This window comes from Tetrao urogallus (genome assembly GCF_951394365.1).
Source record: "Tetrao urogallus genome assembly, chromosome: 6".
Lineage (NCBI taxonomy): Eukaryota > Metazoa > Chordata > Aves > Galliformes > Phasianidae > Tetrao > Tetrao urogallus.
Window position 1 is genome coordinate 23,343,246 of NC_136819.1, and position 17,725 is coordinate 23,360,970.

Below are 17,725 nucleotides of genomic sequence, written 5' to 3' on the forward strand. Positions count from 1 at the left end.
CCAGAGGCATTAAGCTTGTGAGGATTTCATGTTCTCCTGTACTACAGTTGTTTATCGTGACCTGCCAGACAATCTTTCTAGGCTAAGAGACTTAGAATTGCTGCAGGCAACAAAACTGTCAGCAACTCTTCAGCTCTGTCCATGCTATGAGTGTGCCCAAGCTGTGTCTCGTCTGTGTTCAGGAAGGTGTGGTACTTGCCTACTTGGCTATTGGGAACATGGTCAACTTTTTCAGTCACCCATAAATGATTATCTGTGGGCATTAACTTCCTCCTCTCCCTCAGTATCCTTGCTGCTGAGACAAGCCTCTCTTGCATTTGCTGAGCAGAGCAAATAGGCTTGATGCCTGGCTCTGACAAGGACAAGAAACTTTCATTGAGGACTGGGAGAAGATGAGTATACTTCACTTCTTGAATGATTATAAATACTTTTTTGTTTCTTGATGTTTTTCAGTCAGCCCTTTCTTGTACCAGCACTGCCTCCACCACTGCCTGGTAACATCTGTGAAATATGGATGTTGATTCCAGCAGGCTTTTACCCCAGCACAAACAGCAACCAAAAAAAACCTAGTTTTCTGAGCTGTAGGATAGGAGCTGCTTCTGGAAGCCACGAGGGGGAGATTGCTCTGTTTGTGCTCTGATTTTTATTTTTTTTTTTAACATTCCTAGTGTGCTTTCCTCACATGTCAGTTTGGGTTCTGAGGATCAGAAGCTGAAATCTATATGATTCTATCTGTGCTGTGGAAGCAAATGACATTCCAGTGATGTTCAGCAATTGAAATCTGTTCTGTAATATATGCATTTTGCACTGGCTGTTGTATTCTCGTGGGATTTCGTTGATAACACCTGAAATATGAAATATATTTATAGACTTGTTCTTCAGCTTGATATCTAAAAATTTATTTGAAAAGGGCTGAAGAGACTGAAACCAAACACCAGATTCTGTGCAGTTAACATGAAAGTTGACAAAAGTTGCAGCAAGGATCTCTGGGGAGAATGGGCAAAGTACAAATATTCACATTGCAGGCCAATTCTTAATGGCTGCCCTTTTCCAGCCTTGTTTTCAATGCATATCTCTAGAGAATATGTCATATCTCATATATATGAGATATAGTTATTTTGGGGAGTGGACTATGAAGTGATTGAATCTGCTATAAGCTTCTAGGACCTGAAGTTGCTTGGAAGGGAATCTAAGGTAATTAATATTCTCTCTACTCCCCCAATGCAAACAACATTTTCTTTTTCCCCCAACATGCTTTTTTCCCCCCCAAAACACTCTGCAAAGTATGTAACTGCATACCAATACTCTTGCCACTTCATATGGTAGTGCAGCCTGCTTTACCCTTATGTTGTATATATGAGTCTTGCCTTACAGTTACATCTTTATGTTGCTTAAGCTTTCCCGTGAGGAAGAAATTAAGTAAACCTAGCTCTGTTGGCAAAAGGTGAGCAAAGAGCCTTGCTATCAGTAAAGTGGAGGAACTGCCCAGGACATAAACTAGAAAAAATTGAATATGATGCTTTACCTCTTCCTCTAACGTAAGAGATATGCTAGTACTGAATCTTACCTTATTCCCACTTGCTGTTCATGAAGCTGCTAGTATTCTTTTCTGCACAGCCTGTTAGGGACTGAGCAGGGAACTGAATGAACTTAGAAATATCTTGATGATCATTTAGGTTCTTGCCTGCATTGTATGAATATTTGGAACAGAAACATTCATCAAAGCAATAAAGCTGGTTAAGGGACTCGAGAAGATATGTGGAACTGGGGTTGTTTAACCTCATCACTCTACAACTACTTGAGAGGAGGCTGTAGTGAGGAGGGTATCAGTCACACTTCTCAGGTGATGTGATATGACGTGAGGAGACAGCCTCAAGTTGAGCTGGCAAGATTTAGGTTGGATACTGGGGAAAACTTCTTTGTGAATATCAGGTGATCAGCTATTGGAATGGCCTGCTCAGGGAAGGGGTGAAAATGATGTCCCTGGAGATATTTAAAAGATGTGGTCCTTGGGGACATGTTTTAGTGGAGGACATGGAAGTGTTAGGTTGATGGTTGCACTTAGTGATCTCAAGATCACTTTCTTCCAACCTAAATAATTTTAAGAGTCTTTCTAATAAACAGTTTCAGTAAACTAGCTTTTACTGAGGAAACCCAGATGCCTTCTTGATACAACCAGAGATGAAGAAATGTATTTTGAAATCATTGGGCACGTGATTGCTGTATATTTTATCAAGATGGCAAGATACTTGCCAACTTCATCTCCCTTTCCCCCTTCTAAGAGATATGCAGAACTCTAAGTGTTGGTAAAGTGAAGCCAAGAATTTACTTTGTATACAGAGGTATGTGGAACTGCAGCTGGGCTTAAGAGAAAAAAAAAAAAAAGTGCTACTTTCAAATGGAAGGAAGGAGGAGGCACAGCTGTTTGGAGATTACAGTCTACTATGTAGTCCTGAAGCAAGGAGTCACTGAAAGCTCAGTGCTAGAACAGAGCTAACTGGCCTCTTCTGAAGGCTGCTTGATTGCAAATGACTGCTACCTTAAGATTTCTTAATACATGCAAGTAAACTTGATCCTTGCTCTGGGGTTACAAGGTGACTCAATCACAGGAGGAGAATGCTCTATTGATATGGAGTAGCCACAGTTTTGTTTAGTTGGGAAAAGACACTATTACCCTAGTATTTCCCCTGTTCTTTACTCTGCGTTGGATGAGGTTGGGGTTTGGATCACTGTTTTTTCACATAAAGTTCTAAACAGAAAACAACTGTACTTAAAGCCTAAATGGGAGAACTGCCTCAGCCTGCTGTTGTGATCAGAGATATCTTAAGTTACAGGCAACTGTTCTACAGGATGGACTATTGATCTTGTCTAGAGTGCAGAAAAAATGTGATCAGGTGAAAGTAGATTAAGTACTGGGAAAAACTGAATTTAGTGCAGATTGAGACTGTTGAGAAGAGATTACAGCTTTTATTGGGGTCTAAGCAATTTAGGAAGAAATAGCTTATTTACAACAGTTAAGCAGAAGAGAACAGCAACAAAAGTGAGTTGCTGATGCACGAATTTGCTGGCAAGCTTGGCATCTATTTGCAGAGACTGATGCAACAGGATAGGAAGTAGGCAGTGTGAAAGCAAGCAGCTGAAGAGGCTTGGAGAGTGGGACACTGAGCTTGGAGGCACCCTGTCTGCATGGGTTAACACCTTGCTCTGACAGTGCTTTCTCTGGCTCTGTGAGAACTGGGAAGCAGGCAAGCTGATTGTGTGAAACAGGTCCTATGCTGTTCACTAAGCTAAGAAATCAGGCTGCTGTAGCGCAATTCCTAGTAGCTCTTTATCAAACTTCCCTCTGCTCTTATTAGAAGCTGCCTGTTAAATATAGCTGCAGCATGCATGTCATGATTATTCTAGCAACTGTTGTAAACATACAGCAATTATAAGCAAACTTTCTCATAGGAGGAACAACTTTGAGGAAAAAATAGCATGGACCTTGATAGCCCAACGCACTCTTATTAATATTATCTCATACTGTTATGTTAACCAGGACAGATCTGTGTTTCCTTTAATATTAGAGATTTCCTACATCCTATGGGAGTAGAAAAGGAAACTTTTCTTGGTGGAGTGGTTTCTGCCTGGTACAGCATGTTGGTTAGGAATCTTATCCTTTAGATCAGCAATGATGTGTTGGCAGAAGCTTGTCCTGTAGCATTGGCCTCTGAGAACTGAACAGGGAGTAGCTAATGGATATGGAAGGTACTTTGTTCTGTCTAAACGTGTGAAAAATAGAGTTTTAAAAAAAAAAAAAAGGGAGGAAGGGTATAGCAGGGTATCTATTTACAGGATATTAGCTTGGCCTGAATTTGGAGGAGACCAATATAAAGAAGGTGAAACCAGACAGTGCGCTGAAACATTGTGCAGACTTAAAGGAATCATCCTCCTTTAAGAGGATGAGGATCTTGTCTGCATTTTAATACTTCCATATAGTCAAGGAGAACTTTGCTAACGGTCAGCTACACAATCTCTAGAGAATTACCGTTTTGGAGACAAGCTTCTGTTAAAGGCTTGCACATAGCTGAAGTGACCTTTGTGTGCAGTTACTGTTCTGCCTGATGGCCCTCTGACCTCTCCCTGCCTGGAGAGATCTGGAGTCTTTCTCAAAACTGCGTTAGGCAGTCCTGGTAGGCGTCAGTCCTTAGGGAGCGGCTGGGAAATGCTGGTTTGCTGTTTGTTTACCAGTCAGGTGACCCTACCAAGGGTGTGATCACAGCAGTAGGATAAGTATCTCTAAGGGGTGTTTTGCTGGGTAGAAGTCATCTTAGGTACATGGGCTTCTTGGAGGATCTGTATTAGTTGGCAGTCTCTAGCTGTAAAGGTGAACTGGCCCCTCTTCAGAGAGGTGAGCACACCTGTAAATATCAGTGTTCCTGTGTTATACCACTCTCCAGTGGTATACCTTGTTGGACACAGCTCTGAATCAGTGACTGTAACTATTGGGTGCCTACCTGTGGGGATGGGGAAGCTGGAAAGAAATGCTGTCCCATGCCTTGTTTCATTCTTTCCATCAGGACCTTCCTAGCACTGCTGTACCAACAGCAATGCTGTTCATTGTGCTGATGGTTTCATGTAGTTCCTCCTGGCTTCAGCTTTTTAGTTCCTTTCTGAAAAACAGTTAACAGAAAATGAAGGGTTTTTGTGCCTGCTGCTCTATGAAGGAAGTGGTGGTGTCAGTACTTCTGTGTATTTGGATTGTTGAGATTGAAGTGCTTATTGGCAACCTATACTGGAAGTGCCCTGAAGAGAATGAAACCTTTACCACTGCCTGCATACAGGAAAGGTGACTCTTTGGGAATCAAATACATGAGTTGCTGCTGCTTTGTGGTGTTACTGTTCTCTCAAGGGAGAAACTAGTTATTAACAGCCCATTCCTAATTAAAACTAGGTGTTAAAACTAAGCTAAGCAACACATAGAAATTGGTCCATAATAAAAATCGCCTTCTGCCAAAGCCCTGGTTACTGGATAAATAGAATTCAAACTTATTTCTGTCTGCCTGAATCCAGTGCTTAAGCTTGTACTCAGGAAAAGGGGAAGAGTCGCGCAGAAGGCCTTGCTTGGCAAGTGAACAAACTCTGTTTCTGTGGACAAATTCCTGCAGGGCTGCACGCACCAGCCCTGTGAGCATTTGTAGGGCCCAGAGGCTGCTTCTTGGCAAGCTTAAGAGAACAATTGCTTACAGGGAGTCAGTCTCAGAAGGCAGTCAAGCAGTGCACAGAAGTGATGCCTTGGGCGTTGGAGCCTGGAAACACTGGAGTGTGGTTTAGAGGGAAGAAGATTTTTGTGGTTTACCTGCCTTAGGGAAAAGTTTCTGAAGTTGAGAAGAGTAATTGCTATCCAGTCTAGGCACTATAATTGTGGAACAAGACCCTGTTGTATTAGTGTTGTGTAAACTTGAAACAAAAACAAGCAGTGCCTTCCCAGATGCATGCATTTGAAAGCAGAGAGTTTTAGTGTGACACCTTGGTCTGAGGGTGGGGAATTACGGTCTGGGATGTGTGACTGACTGTAGCAGGGTGAGATCAGCATGGTTAAATGTGGAAACAGCCCTGCCATGACAAGTGGCATTTCTCTGAGTGAAGCTCAGTACCAGTGAATCAGTCATGAGCCATTCTGCCTTCCTGCAGCTGAAGATAAAGAGCCACTTTTGGGTAACTTACTATGCTGTTCATAAATGAAAGTAGATCTTTAGGGAAGTAGGAGAGTATCTTTTATTTTTTTTTTAACACTGTCAGCAGCAAAGGCTGTAGCTCTGCGTAAGCATCATTTATGTCATCTATTTTGTCTACTTGACACTGCTGTTTGTAGCAGTGCCAGTGATGCCCTCATTTGTAACTCTGCAGAGGTGCGAAGTGACTAAAGAAGTCACTCTCCTTCAGAGAGCTTGTCTTGCAGGAGCTGCAGTGAGGTCTCCAACCTTTTATCTGTGAGATGTGAACGAGGAAAGCAGGAGGGGAAGGATAAACATTCCTCTAGGTGTGCAAATCTGTTGTTGGCCTCTTCTCAGCAAAGGTGGTATTGGCATCAGAATGTGTCGGTGCCGATCCACATGTAACTCCAGCTATACTGCTTGTCCTTTGCAGGCTCTCTTAGCATTTCTGAATTACATGGTGGCTTCTGCTACATTGGGCTGTGCATAGGGTAGTACTGTCATCTCTATACCTTGCTATAAAACAAGCCTCAGGCTTTGGCATGTGTAATGCTTCTCTATTTGTTTTTCCTGGCAAACTCAATTTTTCGCTGGTTTTGGGTTCTTGGCAGCACACAACACATATGTTTCAGGAATAACGAGGCATGAGGGGGTGGAGTGGCAATCTATTTGCTCTTCTTGGGCTGAGGGTGACAGCAGCAGCTGTTCTTCAGCTTCTGTGTGCACTACTAAGGGCCTTCCCTGTGTCTGCATGCAGATCCAATTTGATCTGCTGACTGACATGGGCTCATGAGCTATGTAAAGTCCAGAAAAAGCCTGGCAGAAAAGGGTCCTCCTTATTTTTTTGACCTTTTTCCATCTTTCAGGACTGTGTCTTTTTTTTTTTTTTTTCCCCCTGGCTTCTATAAAGTCTACATAAACGTTTTTTAAATGTGTATTCTACTGAGTGCTACTTGACGCATGGAGACTGACCTGCAGAAATATTATCCTGCTTTTTTTTTTTTTTTTTTTTTTTTTTTTTTTTTTTAATTGTGCCACCTAGCTACTGTGGTGGTTCCAAGTTGAGCCTCAAGCTGTGGGATGCTTTGCCACATTATATTGTTGATGCTGAAAACTCGTATGAGATTGGAGAAGTTAGTGGAAGAGAAATGCATTGAGTGTTTCTAAATTCATAGGTGCCACATCCAGCTCAGGAAGCTCCTGTCAACAAATGGTTAGAGGCTTGGAAAATATGCAGGGAGGCATCATGTATGCTTGCTCTGTTCTCAGAGCAGGGGAAAATACCTGCTTTTGGCTACTGTCTGTGAAGGATATAGGGCAACAAGAACACTCAGTCTCGTTCAGCACTGCTACTATTACGTTTCAGAACTTGCTAATCACAAGCATAGTAGACCCAGTTACCTGGGCTTGTAACTTGATGAAATAAGGGAGGATAGCTCACATTTATTGTGGAAATGGCAGAAGAAATATAATTCTCACAATTTCTTTAGTTTTTCTTTAGTTCATTCCCAACTTCTTTAATTTTGTTTCCAACTTGAACATGAAAATAGCAGAAAGAATGGATTTCAGTTCCTCCTTTCTTATTGACTATCAAACAAACAAGCACACTCTGACACAAGTTTTCCACATTTAACCCTGAATTCTAGGACTGTATAGTCAGCCTGAACTGGAAACAAGAGATGGAAGGCATGTTTGTGATTCACTGCTTCCTGATAAAGAAGTGGGGATGGGGGAGAGTGGGAGGGAAGGATGGGAAAAAGTGATACAACCTTCATGAGTTGTAACTAATTGATCCCTCTCTGTGAGGAGAAAGCAAGCTTGTTTTTAATTGTGAAGTTAAAGAGTCCTTTGTTTCATAGATAAATGCCCTTCATCTTTACTAAACATGGTCTGGAGAAGGTATACGTCTGTCCTTCCCCTTCTCCTGAAGTTTGCTAAGCCTAAATGTGGTGGCAGTGAGTTTCCCAAACCAGACAGTGTACAGTTGGGGTGTGGGGGGGTCAGGCCCCACATACCGTGCCCAGGGAGTGTGCTTATTTTAGGCCCTTCTTTCCTTGGGCAGTTCCCTTTGCTCAGCTGTTGTGATGCTACCTTTCCCGCACAGTGCTGTCATCCCGCCCCAGTGTTTCTATTTTAACTCCCTCTGGGGCTAGATCTTGTGACACAGCGATCTGGCATCTCTCCTACGTGTTGGAACGTGGCATCTTAGGAGGCACAGTGGCCGCAGCTGCTATATCAGAGGGTGCCCCTCCTAGTAGCTGGCAGAAGGGGGACAACCTTATGTCTATGCTGGGATGGGGATGTGTCAGAGCAGGCAGCGAAGCAATGCTATCTAACTGTGCCCATCTGTCTCCTCTCCAATCTGTTTTACAGAATTTGAGCTCAGGACGTAGTTGCCAGCTTCCTGCTGCTTCCGTCATCTCATTTTCAGGTATGTAGCTACTGGGGACTAATGTGGAGTTGCATGCCCTGGAAACCAGTAATATGGCTTTGCAGACCTCTGAGGAATGGTGGGGAGAGGGAGGATGGGAACAGGTGAAGTTGTTCTGCAGGCTTCGAAGTTCATGCATTTGAGCACCACATCCTATTTAACAACTTGCTTCTGTGACTGACATTCATCACTTCAGCCTTCTGGAGCAGCGTTAACATACTTCCTACTGTCAGTAAGATGAGACTGCAAATAGAGCCTGGCTGTTGCCAGAAGAAATGGAAGAAATTCCTGCAGTCTTTGTTGGGACACTTCATGATGTGGCTCGTGCTATAGTAGGCACAGTGGAAAGGACTTTAAAGATGTGGGGGATGCAGACTCTCGATGTGATTTTCTTCATCTCTGCTGTGTACTCTGTGGGCTGGCAGAATGACCAGATACCTCTCTGGGGTGTGAAGAAAGCTTTTTATAACTAGGAATGTGCAAGAGGAGAAGTGGCAGCAAAGGACATCTATGGTAGATTAACCCAAGCTTGCCTAGAATGGAGCGGGTTTATATGTCAATGCTTGAGTCTCTTTGCATTACTCTTTGCTCTTGCCTAAGATCATCCCAGAAGCTTTCCCAAGGTATTTGGTGTTGCACCCTGACAGGAGCAGAATGGCAGCACAGGTTTGTACAGGGGAAATGGGCAGAAGAGACAATAGAATGAGAAACACTTTTCAACTCCTTGCCTGGATTTTGACCCTAGTGCAGTGGTGGGCTGTGCCAGCTTTACAGAGATATTTCTAGGGAAGTGGCATGGCTGAGTAATTGGCATGCATGCTGCAGTGCCTTCCCCTGGCTGGATTTGCTTCAGCATATTTCTGCAGTTTTACTTGAGCCCAACTCAGCCAATGGGCAATTTGTAGGGCTCCTCCCATTCAAGACATGCCTGCCTGCTGACTGCCCAGCATCACTATTTCCAGTCAGCTGTAATCCTGAATCTCACACTGGGAAGCTGGAGTCATCTGACAGAGGACTTTCTAATGGTTCTAGCTACCTCCATTTCTGTAGCTTTTGCTACTGTTCTGTGAGCCTTGGTGAAGAAAAGAATCTCTGCAGAGGTGACTGCTGCTGAGAAATGTTGGATTCATCAGCATTTCTGGGATTCATACAGCTGAGGTTTGGCAAGATGGTCTTCTGCAACATTCTTTCCAAATGTGCTCCTGGGCTGCCAAGGAGGCCCTTCATCTGCAGGGAGGGAAACAACAGGCAGGTTCAATCTTGGGCATTTCTGCTACATACAGCCATCTGCCGCTGGAGGTGCAGTGATGGCAGTGCTTGTCTGCAAGACACTAAGTGAGATTTCTCTAGCTAAGTTATGGAGAACTGTGGTCTCTGCAAAGGTTCAGACAGTGCCATATTAAATTTTTTTTCCTTCTTTCCTCAGCTTAACTAAAATCTGCAAAAATTCTCTGCTGCAAGAAAACGGGTGTGATGTCATCAGAAGATGATACCGGTGGGGAGGCTCCTGAGGGTAGTTTCTGGGAGGTAAGGAAAGATAATTGGGGTGCGAGGGAGGTAGGAATGTCATCTTACCTTCCATCTGTGGAATGAAGGGTTTAAGTTTCATGTTTGTGAGTGACATGTTGCTCTTAGGGAGTGGAAGGGAGGAACTGTAGGGAGGTTCTTGTACAGGTGATACGGATCTGAGCAGTGAGAGGTAAGCAGAGCATCTCTGCTTACTCCTTCTACTACTCTGCCTATCTGAGATCAGAGTGCCAGAGGCAGGTCTGAGACAAGCTGTTGCTTTCAAGAGGGCAGGTGCTCCCTTTCACTGTGACACTTGGCTTGCTGCTAGCTGTTCTGAAGGAGTTTGAACATCAGTACAGCATAAATGTTTTGTGAAATTTCAGGCTGGAAACTACAGGCGGACAGTGAAGCGGGTGGATGATGGCTACCGGCTCTGCAATGACTTAATCTCCTGCTTCCAGGAGCGAGCCAAAATAGAGAAGAACTATGCCCAGCAGCTAACAGAATGGTCCCGAAAGTGGAGGACCAATGTGGAGAAAGGTAAATCTGGCAGGTTGTCTTGGGAACAGGATGTAGTAATTACACTCTGTTCCTGGAGTGGTCTGTCTTGCTGAGTTGAGGCTGTGAGACAGGCTTCCCACCTACAGGAAGGGAGGTAAATTCTTTGACTATCTTTGTTTGTTTGTTTGTTTTCTACCCTATCCTTTAATTCACTTTAAAAAGCCTTCTTTTTCAATGCTGTCAGATACTTTGGTTACTTAATCTAATAAGCCATTAGCCAGTCGAAGCCTTAAATTAAGCTGGAGGTCTCCCATTTTAAGAGTAGCTCAGCTGTCACCCATCTTTCTCCTCCAGTGAGAGAATAACAACAGTACTGTGCTTCAGTGGCACAAACTGAAGCTCAGGCCAGTTATGTGAAGAAAGCTTCATACAGAAGCTCTCCCTTGGTATGTACTGCCTGAGGTGGTGAAGGCTGCTCAAAAGAAGTGCCTCTATCAGGCAGCTGTGACAGCCAGTCTAGATGCTGCTTTTGGGGACTGTATGGAGACCAAGTCTATGCTGACTTGTGATGTAGAGTTATGGAAGTAACCCCGAAGAGATGCATATAGGAGAAAAGGAATGTTTCTTGTGTTGTCTTTTTTTTCTTTTTGTCTATGGGCAGGAGGTATAAGCATGTCTCTGGTGCTTGTTCTTGCAGGCCCACAGTACGGCACTCTGGAGAAGGCCTGGCATGCATTTTTGACAGCTGCAGACAAACTAAGTGAAATTCACTTAGCTGTCAGGAACCACCTGGCTGGTGAAGATTCAGATAAGATCAAGGCCTGGCAGAAGGAAGCCTACCACAAGCAAATAATTGGGGGCTTCAAGGAGACAAAGGAGGCAGAGGATGGGTTCCGCAAGGCTCAGAAGCCCTGGGTGAAGAAGATGAAAGATGTGAGCAAAGTGTGAATGGGGAAGAAGGGATGAGGGTGGTCCAGGTGGTGCTTACAGAGGATGCCAGGGGAAGGATACCTAGTTTGTGTCTTGGTCTTGTGGCTTCCTTCGTGATATCCTTTGTGATAAAAGCTTTCGTAACAAGTTTGGTGTTCTTCCATGGTAAGTTAGCACTAAAATAAATCTTTTGGAGGTACCTGTTTCCTCTAGAGCATGGTTGGCTAAACACCAAATAGGCATTTCAGTTGGGTTGTCCTGAAACAATTGCCACTGACTGACATGAAATATTACTGTGTTCTCTCTGACAAATGGAGGATCTGTGTGGTCATAATAATGACTTTCTCTGCATCACTCATCCACTCAGGTGGAGAATTCTAAGAAAAACTATCATGCAGCCCGGAAGGAGGAGAAAACAGCCCATACAAGGGAGAATCATGCCAAGGCAGACTCCTCTGTATCACAGGAGCAGCTGCGCAAGTTGCAGGAGCGTGTTGAAAAGTGTACTCAGGAGGCTGAGAAGGTGAGTGTGTTTAATAGACATGGGTCACAAGGATAATGCTCTCAAGGAGAAAGCACTGGTTGTATTGTCACTTTGTGATGCTGTTCCTGATGAAAGCTTGCAGGTGGTGGGACCTCATTGTTTTAAGATACTCAGTGAGTTAGACTGAGATATCAGCACCTAAGACTGAGCAAGAAGTTGATATCTTTGCTGTTGGGTAAGATCTCACTAATAAATACATCGAGAAGAAAAAAATAGAGGATTTGGTTCAGCAGCCACTCAGTGCAGAGTTGAAGATTTGGCTACCCAAAGTGAGTCGTTTGCCTGCCCGTAAGAGTCAAAGTGTGGGAGATCCCTCTGTGGAAGAGGACTGTAAGGAAGGAGGAACTTGTAAGGGTGCTTGGGAGGTGGTGGGTCACAGGCTTGACTTCCAGGCAACGTTTTAAACCACAGCTCTCTTTCCTCCTGGGTTGATACAGTGCAAGGATCAATATGAGAAGATGCTGGAAGAGCTGAATCGCTACAATCCCCGCTACATGGAGGACATGGAGCAAGTATTTGAGGGCTGTCAGGAAGCAGAGCGCAAGCGATTGTGCTTCTTCAAGGAGATGTTCCTGAATCTGCACCAGCATCTCAACCTCTCCACCAGTGAAAGGTACCAGCCCTTGCACAGGAGGGGGGTCTGCTAGACTGTGCACCCCTGGCAAGGGGTGTTGATTCCAGTGTCTGAGGAAGGAAATTGCATCAAGCAGGTCTTGCTGATTCTGTCAGTCTCATCAGAGAACTGACATCTGATCTCTTCAGACTGACCAGTACATATTCCCCAGGAAGGATTCTTAATGTCTCTGAACCCTTCTCATACTGTCCTGTATGTGTTTTTATGCTGTGTGTGTTGCTCCAAAAGTAATACCTTCTATTTATTTCCATAGAAACTATATCTGATGCAATAAAACTGTTTGACAGAGCACATTCTCAGCTACAAAATATTGTTTTTCGGCATAGTCATCAGCGTTAGCTCTGCATTTTTTTTTTTTTTTTTTTTTTTTTGCCAGCAATGAACGATCCATGCTTGTTTAAAAAAAAAAAAATATAACAATAAAAAATAAAAATGCGCCACTAGAGGTGACTTGCTGTTGCCACTGCTGAGATGTGCTGCTTACCACCTCACTGTGATGCTCATATCCACTGTTTGGTCTCCATAAATGGTCAGCAACTGTTGATGAATGTCAGTGGGTGCCACTTTTTTCCACATAGTGTTCAGCGACACAGTTTTTCTTCATGTGCACTTCCAGGTCAGATGCTATTTTGTCAGACTTGCCCTCTGCTATCATCCGTCTCACAGCAACAAAATATAATGGAATATTGGCAGGAAGATTCAACCTCTACTGCTGTGCCACCAATACCTACATCTGATGTTGTAGGTTAGCACAGTAAAACAGGAGGCATTGCTTTTGGAGCAGCCTTCATATGAGAAGTCTTCATGTTGCTACCTGTAATCAAAATTGGAGGAATGAGACTGTTACTTTCTAGTACTTCAGCAAGCAAGAATGTCCATTCTGCCTAGAGAAGAGAGATCTTGTAGTATAAAATGTGCCATGCTCTTTAAATGCCCATTTGCCAGTTCTCAGCATAGCTCATCAAATGTTAGCTACGGCCACACCAATCAACTTGTCCTGCTTGCTACTCTCTTTTGTAAAGCTTGCTCTTTTTCCCTCGAGAGGAATAGCTATTACTCTAGCAACCTTAACTTTGTAGGATTTAATAAGCTGTGTGGCTATTCATGAAGTTAAGGTCCTCTTTCCTAACTGGGTTTTGGGGAACTACTGAGGGACTGATGCTTTTGTCTGTTCTTGGCCATAGCTTTCAAGCATTGTATCGAGATCTCTATCAAGTCATCATGGCTGCAGACAACCAGGAGGACCTGAAGTGGTGGCGTAACACTCATGGACCAGGCATGGCCATGAATTGGCCTCAATTTGAGGTGACACAGCATTCACAAGTGCATTATTACTATTTCTTACCATGTGTTTTTCTGAAACTGGTGGATTGCTAGTTCTGTATTGTAGAGACCTGCATCAGGGAGGTCTCTTTCCTTTCCCCTTCCAAGTCTGAGAGTTGGCATTCGGTCCCTTTTGGCTAACCTGTATTAGTGTCTCTGATCTTTAAGTGAGACTTCTTGATCAGAGGCTCAGGATATTAGGCTTTTCAGAAACTGGCTTTTTGCAATCTTTTTGCATAAGGGGATTTTTACTACCCTGCTAAACTGCAACTACTCCAGCTTATCTGGCTGCAAAAGCAAGGAAGAGATGGTGCTCAGGACCTTGGAATAAGCTCCTATTGTAACCTGTCCTGCAGGCCCTCTTGTTGCACCTTGGGATTCAGTAGGAGTGGGCCTGATATGGCTGCAAGGCCAGTTAACTGATCAGCCACAGACGAAGCATAACTTGATGTTCTTTACTTGTTTCCTTTCTGTATTGGTCAGAAAACATGCCTAGAGCTTTTTCATCTTAATGGCTTGATAGTATTATTGCTCTTTCTTTGAACAGGAATGGTCCCTTGAAACACAGCGGCCAATCACCAAGAAGGAAAAGAGTGGTAAGGTGGCTGATGATGTCACGCTGACCAGCATTTTGCCTACACGGGATGGTGTTGTTTCACAGACTCCTCTGCAGACAAGGCAAGGGTAAGAGCTGAACTCTGGGATGCCTCAGGTTAGGAAAAATACAGTCCTGCCAAGGATCACTGTTGAGTAGGAGTGACCTCTCAACTTCTTGCCTTGGGCAAGGCCCCAGAGGACAAGAAATACAAGACAGGGTAGAAAAGGAGTTTTTCATGGAGCTCTTCTTGGTCTATAGTGTATGCAGTGCATACTGTCTCACTCTCATTAGGTGCCTGCCTTAAGGTCCTTTAGTGATGAGAAATGGCCTTATTCCTGCTTGTCCTAGGTAGGGTAAGGAAAGTTAGAAACTGACAGCTTTGTGAGTTAGCTGTACTGTTTCTGAAATGCAGGCGTATTTGTGGTTTTGGTTTGTTAGTTTGTTTTGCCTAATATGATGCTGAATACTGCCTGACAAGTCTGGTTATGCTGATTATGCAAGAGCTGCCCTCTCTTGCCAGGAAGCAATCAGAATAGGGAGAGGCTGAACAGAGCACCGTCCTACTGTGTTGCTAGCATCCTGGCCTTCAAAGGGGAACTCTGGCATAAGTGAACTGGGCAGAAAAGAATGGGAATATAAAGGTGTTTCAAGGCCATTTCAGTCTAATGGATTCAGGGGCCCTATTTGCCCACCTACAGGTCTTTTTATCAAGAGGAGCAGAACAGCCTCTTCTATGACAGCCTGAGGGCACCCACATTTGTGAAGTTAGTATGGAATATAGCCTCTTCAGGGTTTCTGGGTTCCAGGTGCCTGTCCTCTGCTGCTCTTCCCCTTTGCTCTTGCTTCTGACTTGGAAAATAACATTCCAGCCACATCTGTTCAATGCTGGAGATATGGCTTTTCCTTCTCTGTACTGTTCTTGGCTGGAATACCTCCAGATACAGCTGAGCTCCCATTAGAACTGACCTTCCCTGAATGAGAGGGTCTACTAGAGTAGGATGAAGACATGAAAAATGTATATATGGAAACACTGTGAGAATGAGTCTGCCTCCTAGCTATCAGGGTCCTATCACTGCTATGCTTTCAACCAAATCTAGTGTCTTCTGGTATCTCACTTCTCCGTTCATCCTCTCTTGGCTACTGGGTCTTTTGCACTTGGTTCTATGTCTATGAGAGGCTGGAATGGTATGTGGATTAAGGAGTAAGTGTGTGAGAGAAGTCTAACTACCATCATATTTCCTCTCTGCTTCCATATCTGCAGTGGAGGGAAGGAAGATATTTCGGAGTGGTCAGATGAGGACACTCCAAAGAAGTACCTGGATGCCAACGGGCATGAGGAGGACATAAAGGTACCAGGTGTACGGGTACGAGCACTGTATGATTACACAGGACAGGAGGCAGATGAGCTGAGCTTTAAAGCAGGTACAGAAGCACTAATCTCTTACTAACCTTTTGCTGTCCTCACTTGGGCTGAGGGAATGATTGGAACACTCCTTAAGAACTGGATGTTACCTTGAGCTGACAATTATTGTACTTGTGAACTGGCCCATTGCCAACTAATGAGGCAGATGATACACTGGGCAGTTCAGTCTCTTAGATTAAGAAACAGTGAGGCCCTATCAGAAGTTTGCTTGGGTCTTGCTTACAGTATAGGGAAAGCAGCAGATCCAAGTGGCAAAATAGATCCCTCTTGCCTTTTCTTTAATGCAAGGTCCTTTTGAATTAACTAAAGTGACACACTACTGAAGACAGTTCAGCTGGCAAAAAAATTGTGCAAAGTGTTGATCAAAATGGTTATCTTGCTTGGTGAGCCTAGCTCCCAGCAGAGGATTGAGAGGAGAGGAATGCTGAAGCAAGCAGACTCCTTCCATTTTTCTTCCTTTTACTTAAAATATTGTTTGAATGTTCTATCTCCAAACCCAAGAGAACATCTGGATCTTGAGTGTTTCTAATCTTGCTTGTCTTGTGTGGCATCTCTGCTATACAACTCCAAAATAGCCCCTTTCTAAAAAGGTGCTGAATTCTTTCAGTAGCAGAGGTTTGTGTCCGAGGCTCCAGTATCTGTGCTGCTAGTAAATTAGCTACTAAACAAACTGTTTTTGCTGTTAAATATCTTACAGTATGTGTGCTGTGGAACTTGACTCTTTGCTCTTTCTTTCCACCCAACAGATCTAATGGTTAAAAAAGCATGCCTTGTTATGTTATCCATCTTCTGAATCTGCTCTGGCAAGTGTGGACCAGTAGGGCTTAAGTTTAATAGCAGATGACTTTCTTTCCCAGGCTCTACCAGTGTGAGATGTTCTTAATGATGCAGAAGGCTTTCTGGCAGATGTTTGGCTCCCCTACTGATGGAGAAGGGGTCCTTTCTGCCCTTCCCTAAAGTAGATATGGAGAGGTTAAAAGTCATAGTCTTCCCTGGTCATAGTCTGAGAAAGAAGTTGATTGCATGCCTTTCTGGTCAAGCTAAATGGCCTATCACAGAATAGCCATTTTGGCCCCTACCAGCCAGAGCTTAGCAGCTTCTTAAATTTCTTTCCCACTTGCTACAGAGGAGCTGGTGAAAAAGAAAACCTGAGCCTTCTGCTCCATTTGGCTTCTAAGTACTTCTGGGGAAAGGAAACTGAGTAGAACTACTGGGAACAAAAAAAACTTCTATTGAGGAATCCCCTTGGCCCAGGGGATGATACTGACAACAGCTAATGAAGAGGTCAATAACTGTGGACAAAATTAAACTGATGCTGAGTGTGATAAAGGGGAAGAAGGTGTGATACTTCAGACCAATGGGTTTTTCCCTCAGAGTTCACAAAAAAGCAAATGCCATGCTACCTTTTCCAAAGCTGCTTCCTAATAACTGTCTTTGCTTGTAGGAGAAGAGCTAATGAAGATTAGTGAGGAAGATGAGCAGGGATGGTGCAAGGGCCGACTTCTCACTGGCCACATTGGACTCTATCCTGCTAACTATGTTGAGAAGGTTGGCTCATGATTACAACTGCCCTGCCAGTGTCTCACATCCATACCAGCACCTACTGCAGAGGTCACTGGGTCACTGCTGGCTCCAGTCCACCTGTGCAATATATCCAGCAACTTCTGGACTCTGAGGGCCTGTATTCCATGTAACTAATGCTTCGTTTTAAATGCCTAGACCTGTAGGGATTTTCTAATAAATAAACAAGGATGACTAAGACTACTCTGACTGTGAGCACTACAGGAACATAGAAGTACAGAAGGGAACAGATCCTCTTGACTTGCACTCAGTGAAGGGAGATGCATGACATGTGCAAGTCTTCAAAACAGACAAAAGAGCTTCTTAGCTTCCATGCGTGTGCATCCATAGGGTGGTGGTGGCTGCCCTGCCCCCAAGCTTCCTGTTCAAGGAACTCTGCATGAGTAGGGCTATAGAGAACTTCTGTTCCTTCCTCTTTCTTGCTCAGTTGAGCTGACACAGAATTCTGTTTATTCTCAGATGTTTCAGAAATCTTCATTGTCCTTCACCTGCAGGCTTGTTGACTCTTGTGGGTAAGGCAGCTGGCATAAGTGACAAAGCTTCAAAAGCCTTTCA

At 43.9% G+C, this 17,725-nt stretch overlaps 1 protein-coding gene across 2 annotated transcripts; it reads left to right on the plus strand.

The window, feature by feature from the left end:
• Positions 1–9,600: 9,600 nt before the first annotated feature.
• PACSIN3 (protein kinase C and casein kinase substrate in neurons 3) lies at positions 9,601–17,149 on the plus strand (the record flags this gene model as incomplete). 2 transcript variants are annotated; one of them, XM_079537175.1, is made up of 10 exons in its annotated part: positions 9,601–9,654; positions 10,020–10,176; positions 10,835–11,070; positions 11,435–11,590; positions 12,049–12,224; positions 13,430–13,550; positions 14,116–14,252; positions 14,865–14,930; positions 15,428–15,588; positions 17,034–17,149. In XM_079537175.1, the coding sequence occupies 10 exons, from the start codon at positions 9,601–9,603 to the stop codon at positions 17,147–17,149; spliced, it is 1,380 nt and encodes a 459-aa protein (XP_079393301.1). The 2 variants fall into 2 exon arrangements, with proteins under 2 accessions (XP_079393301.1, XP_079393302.1); XM_079537176.1 differs by lacking the exon at positions 14,865–14,930.
• Between the last annotated feature and the right edge of the window lie 576 nt (positions 17,150–17,725).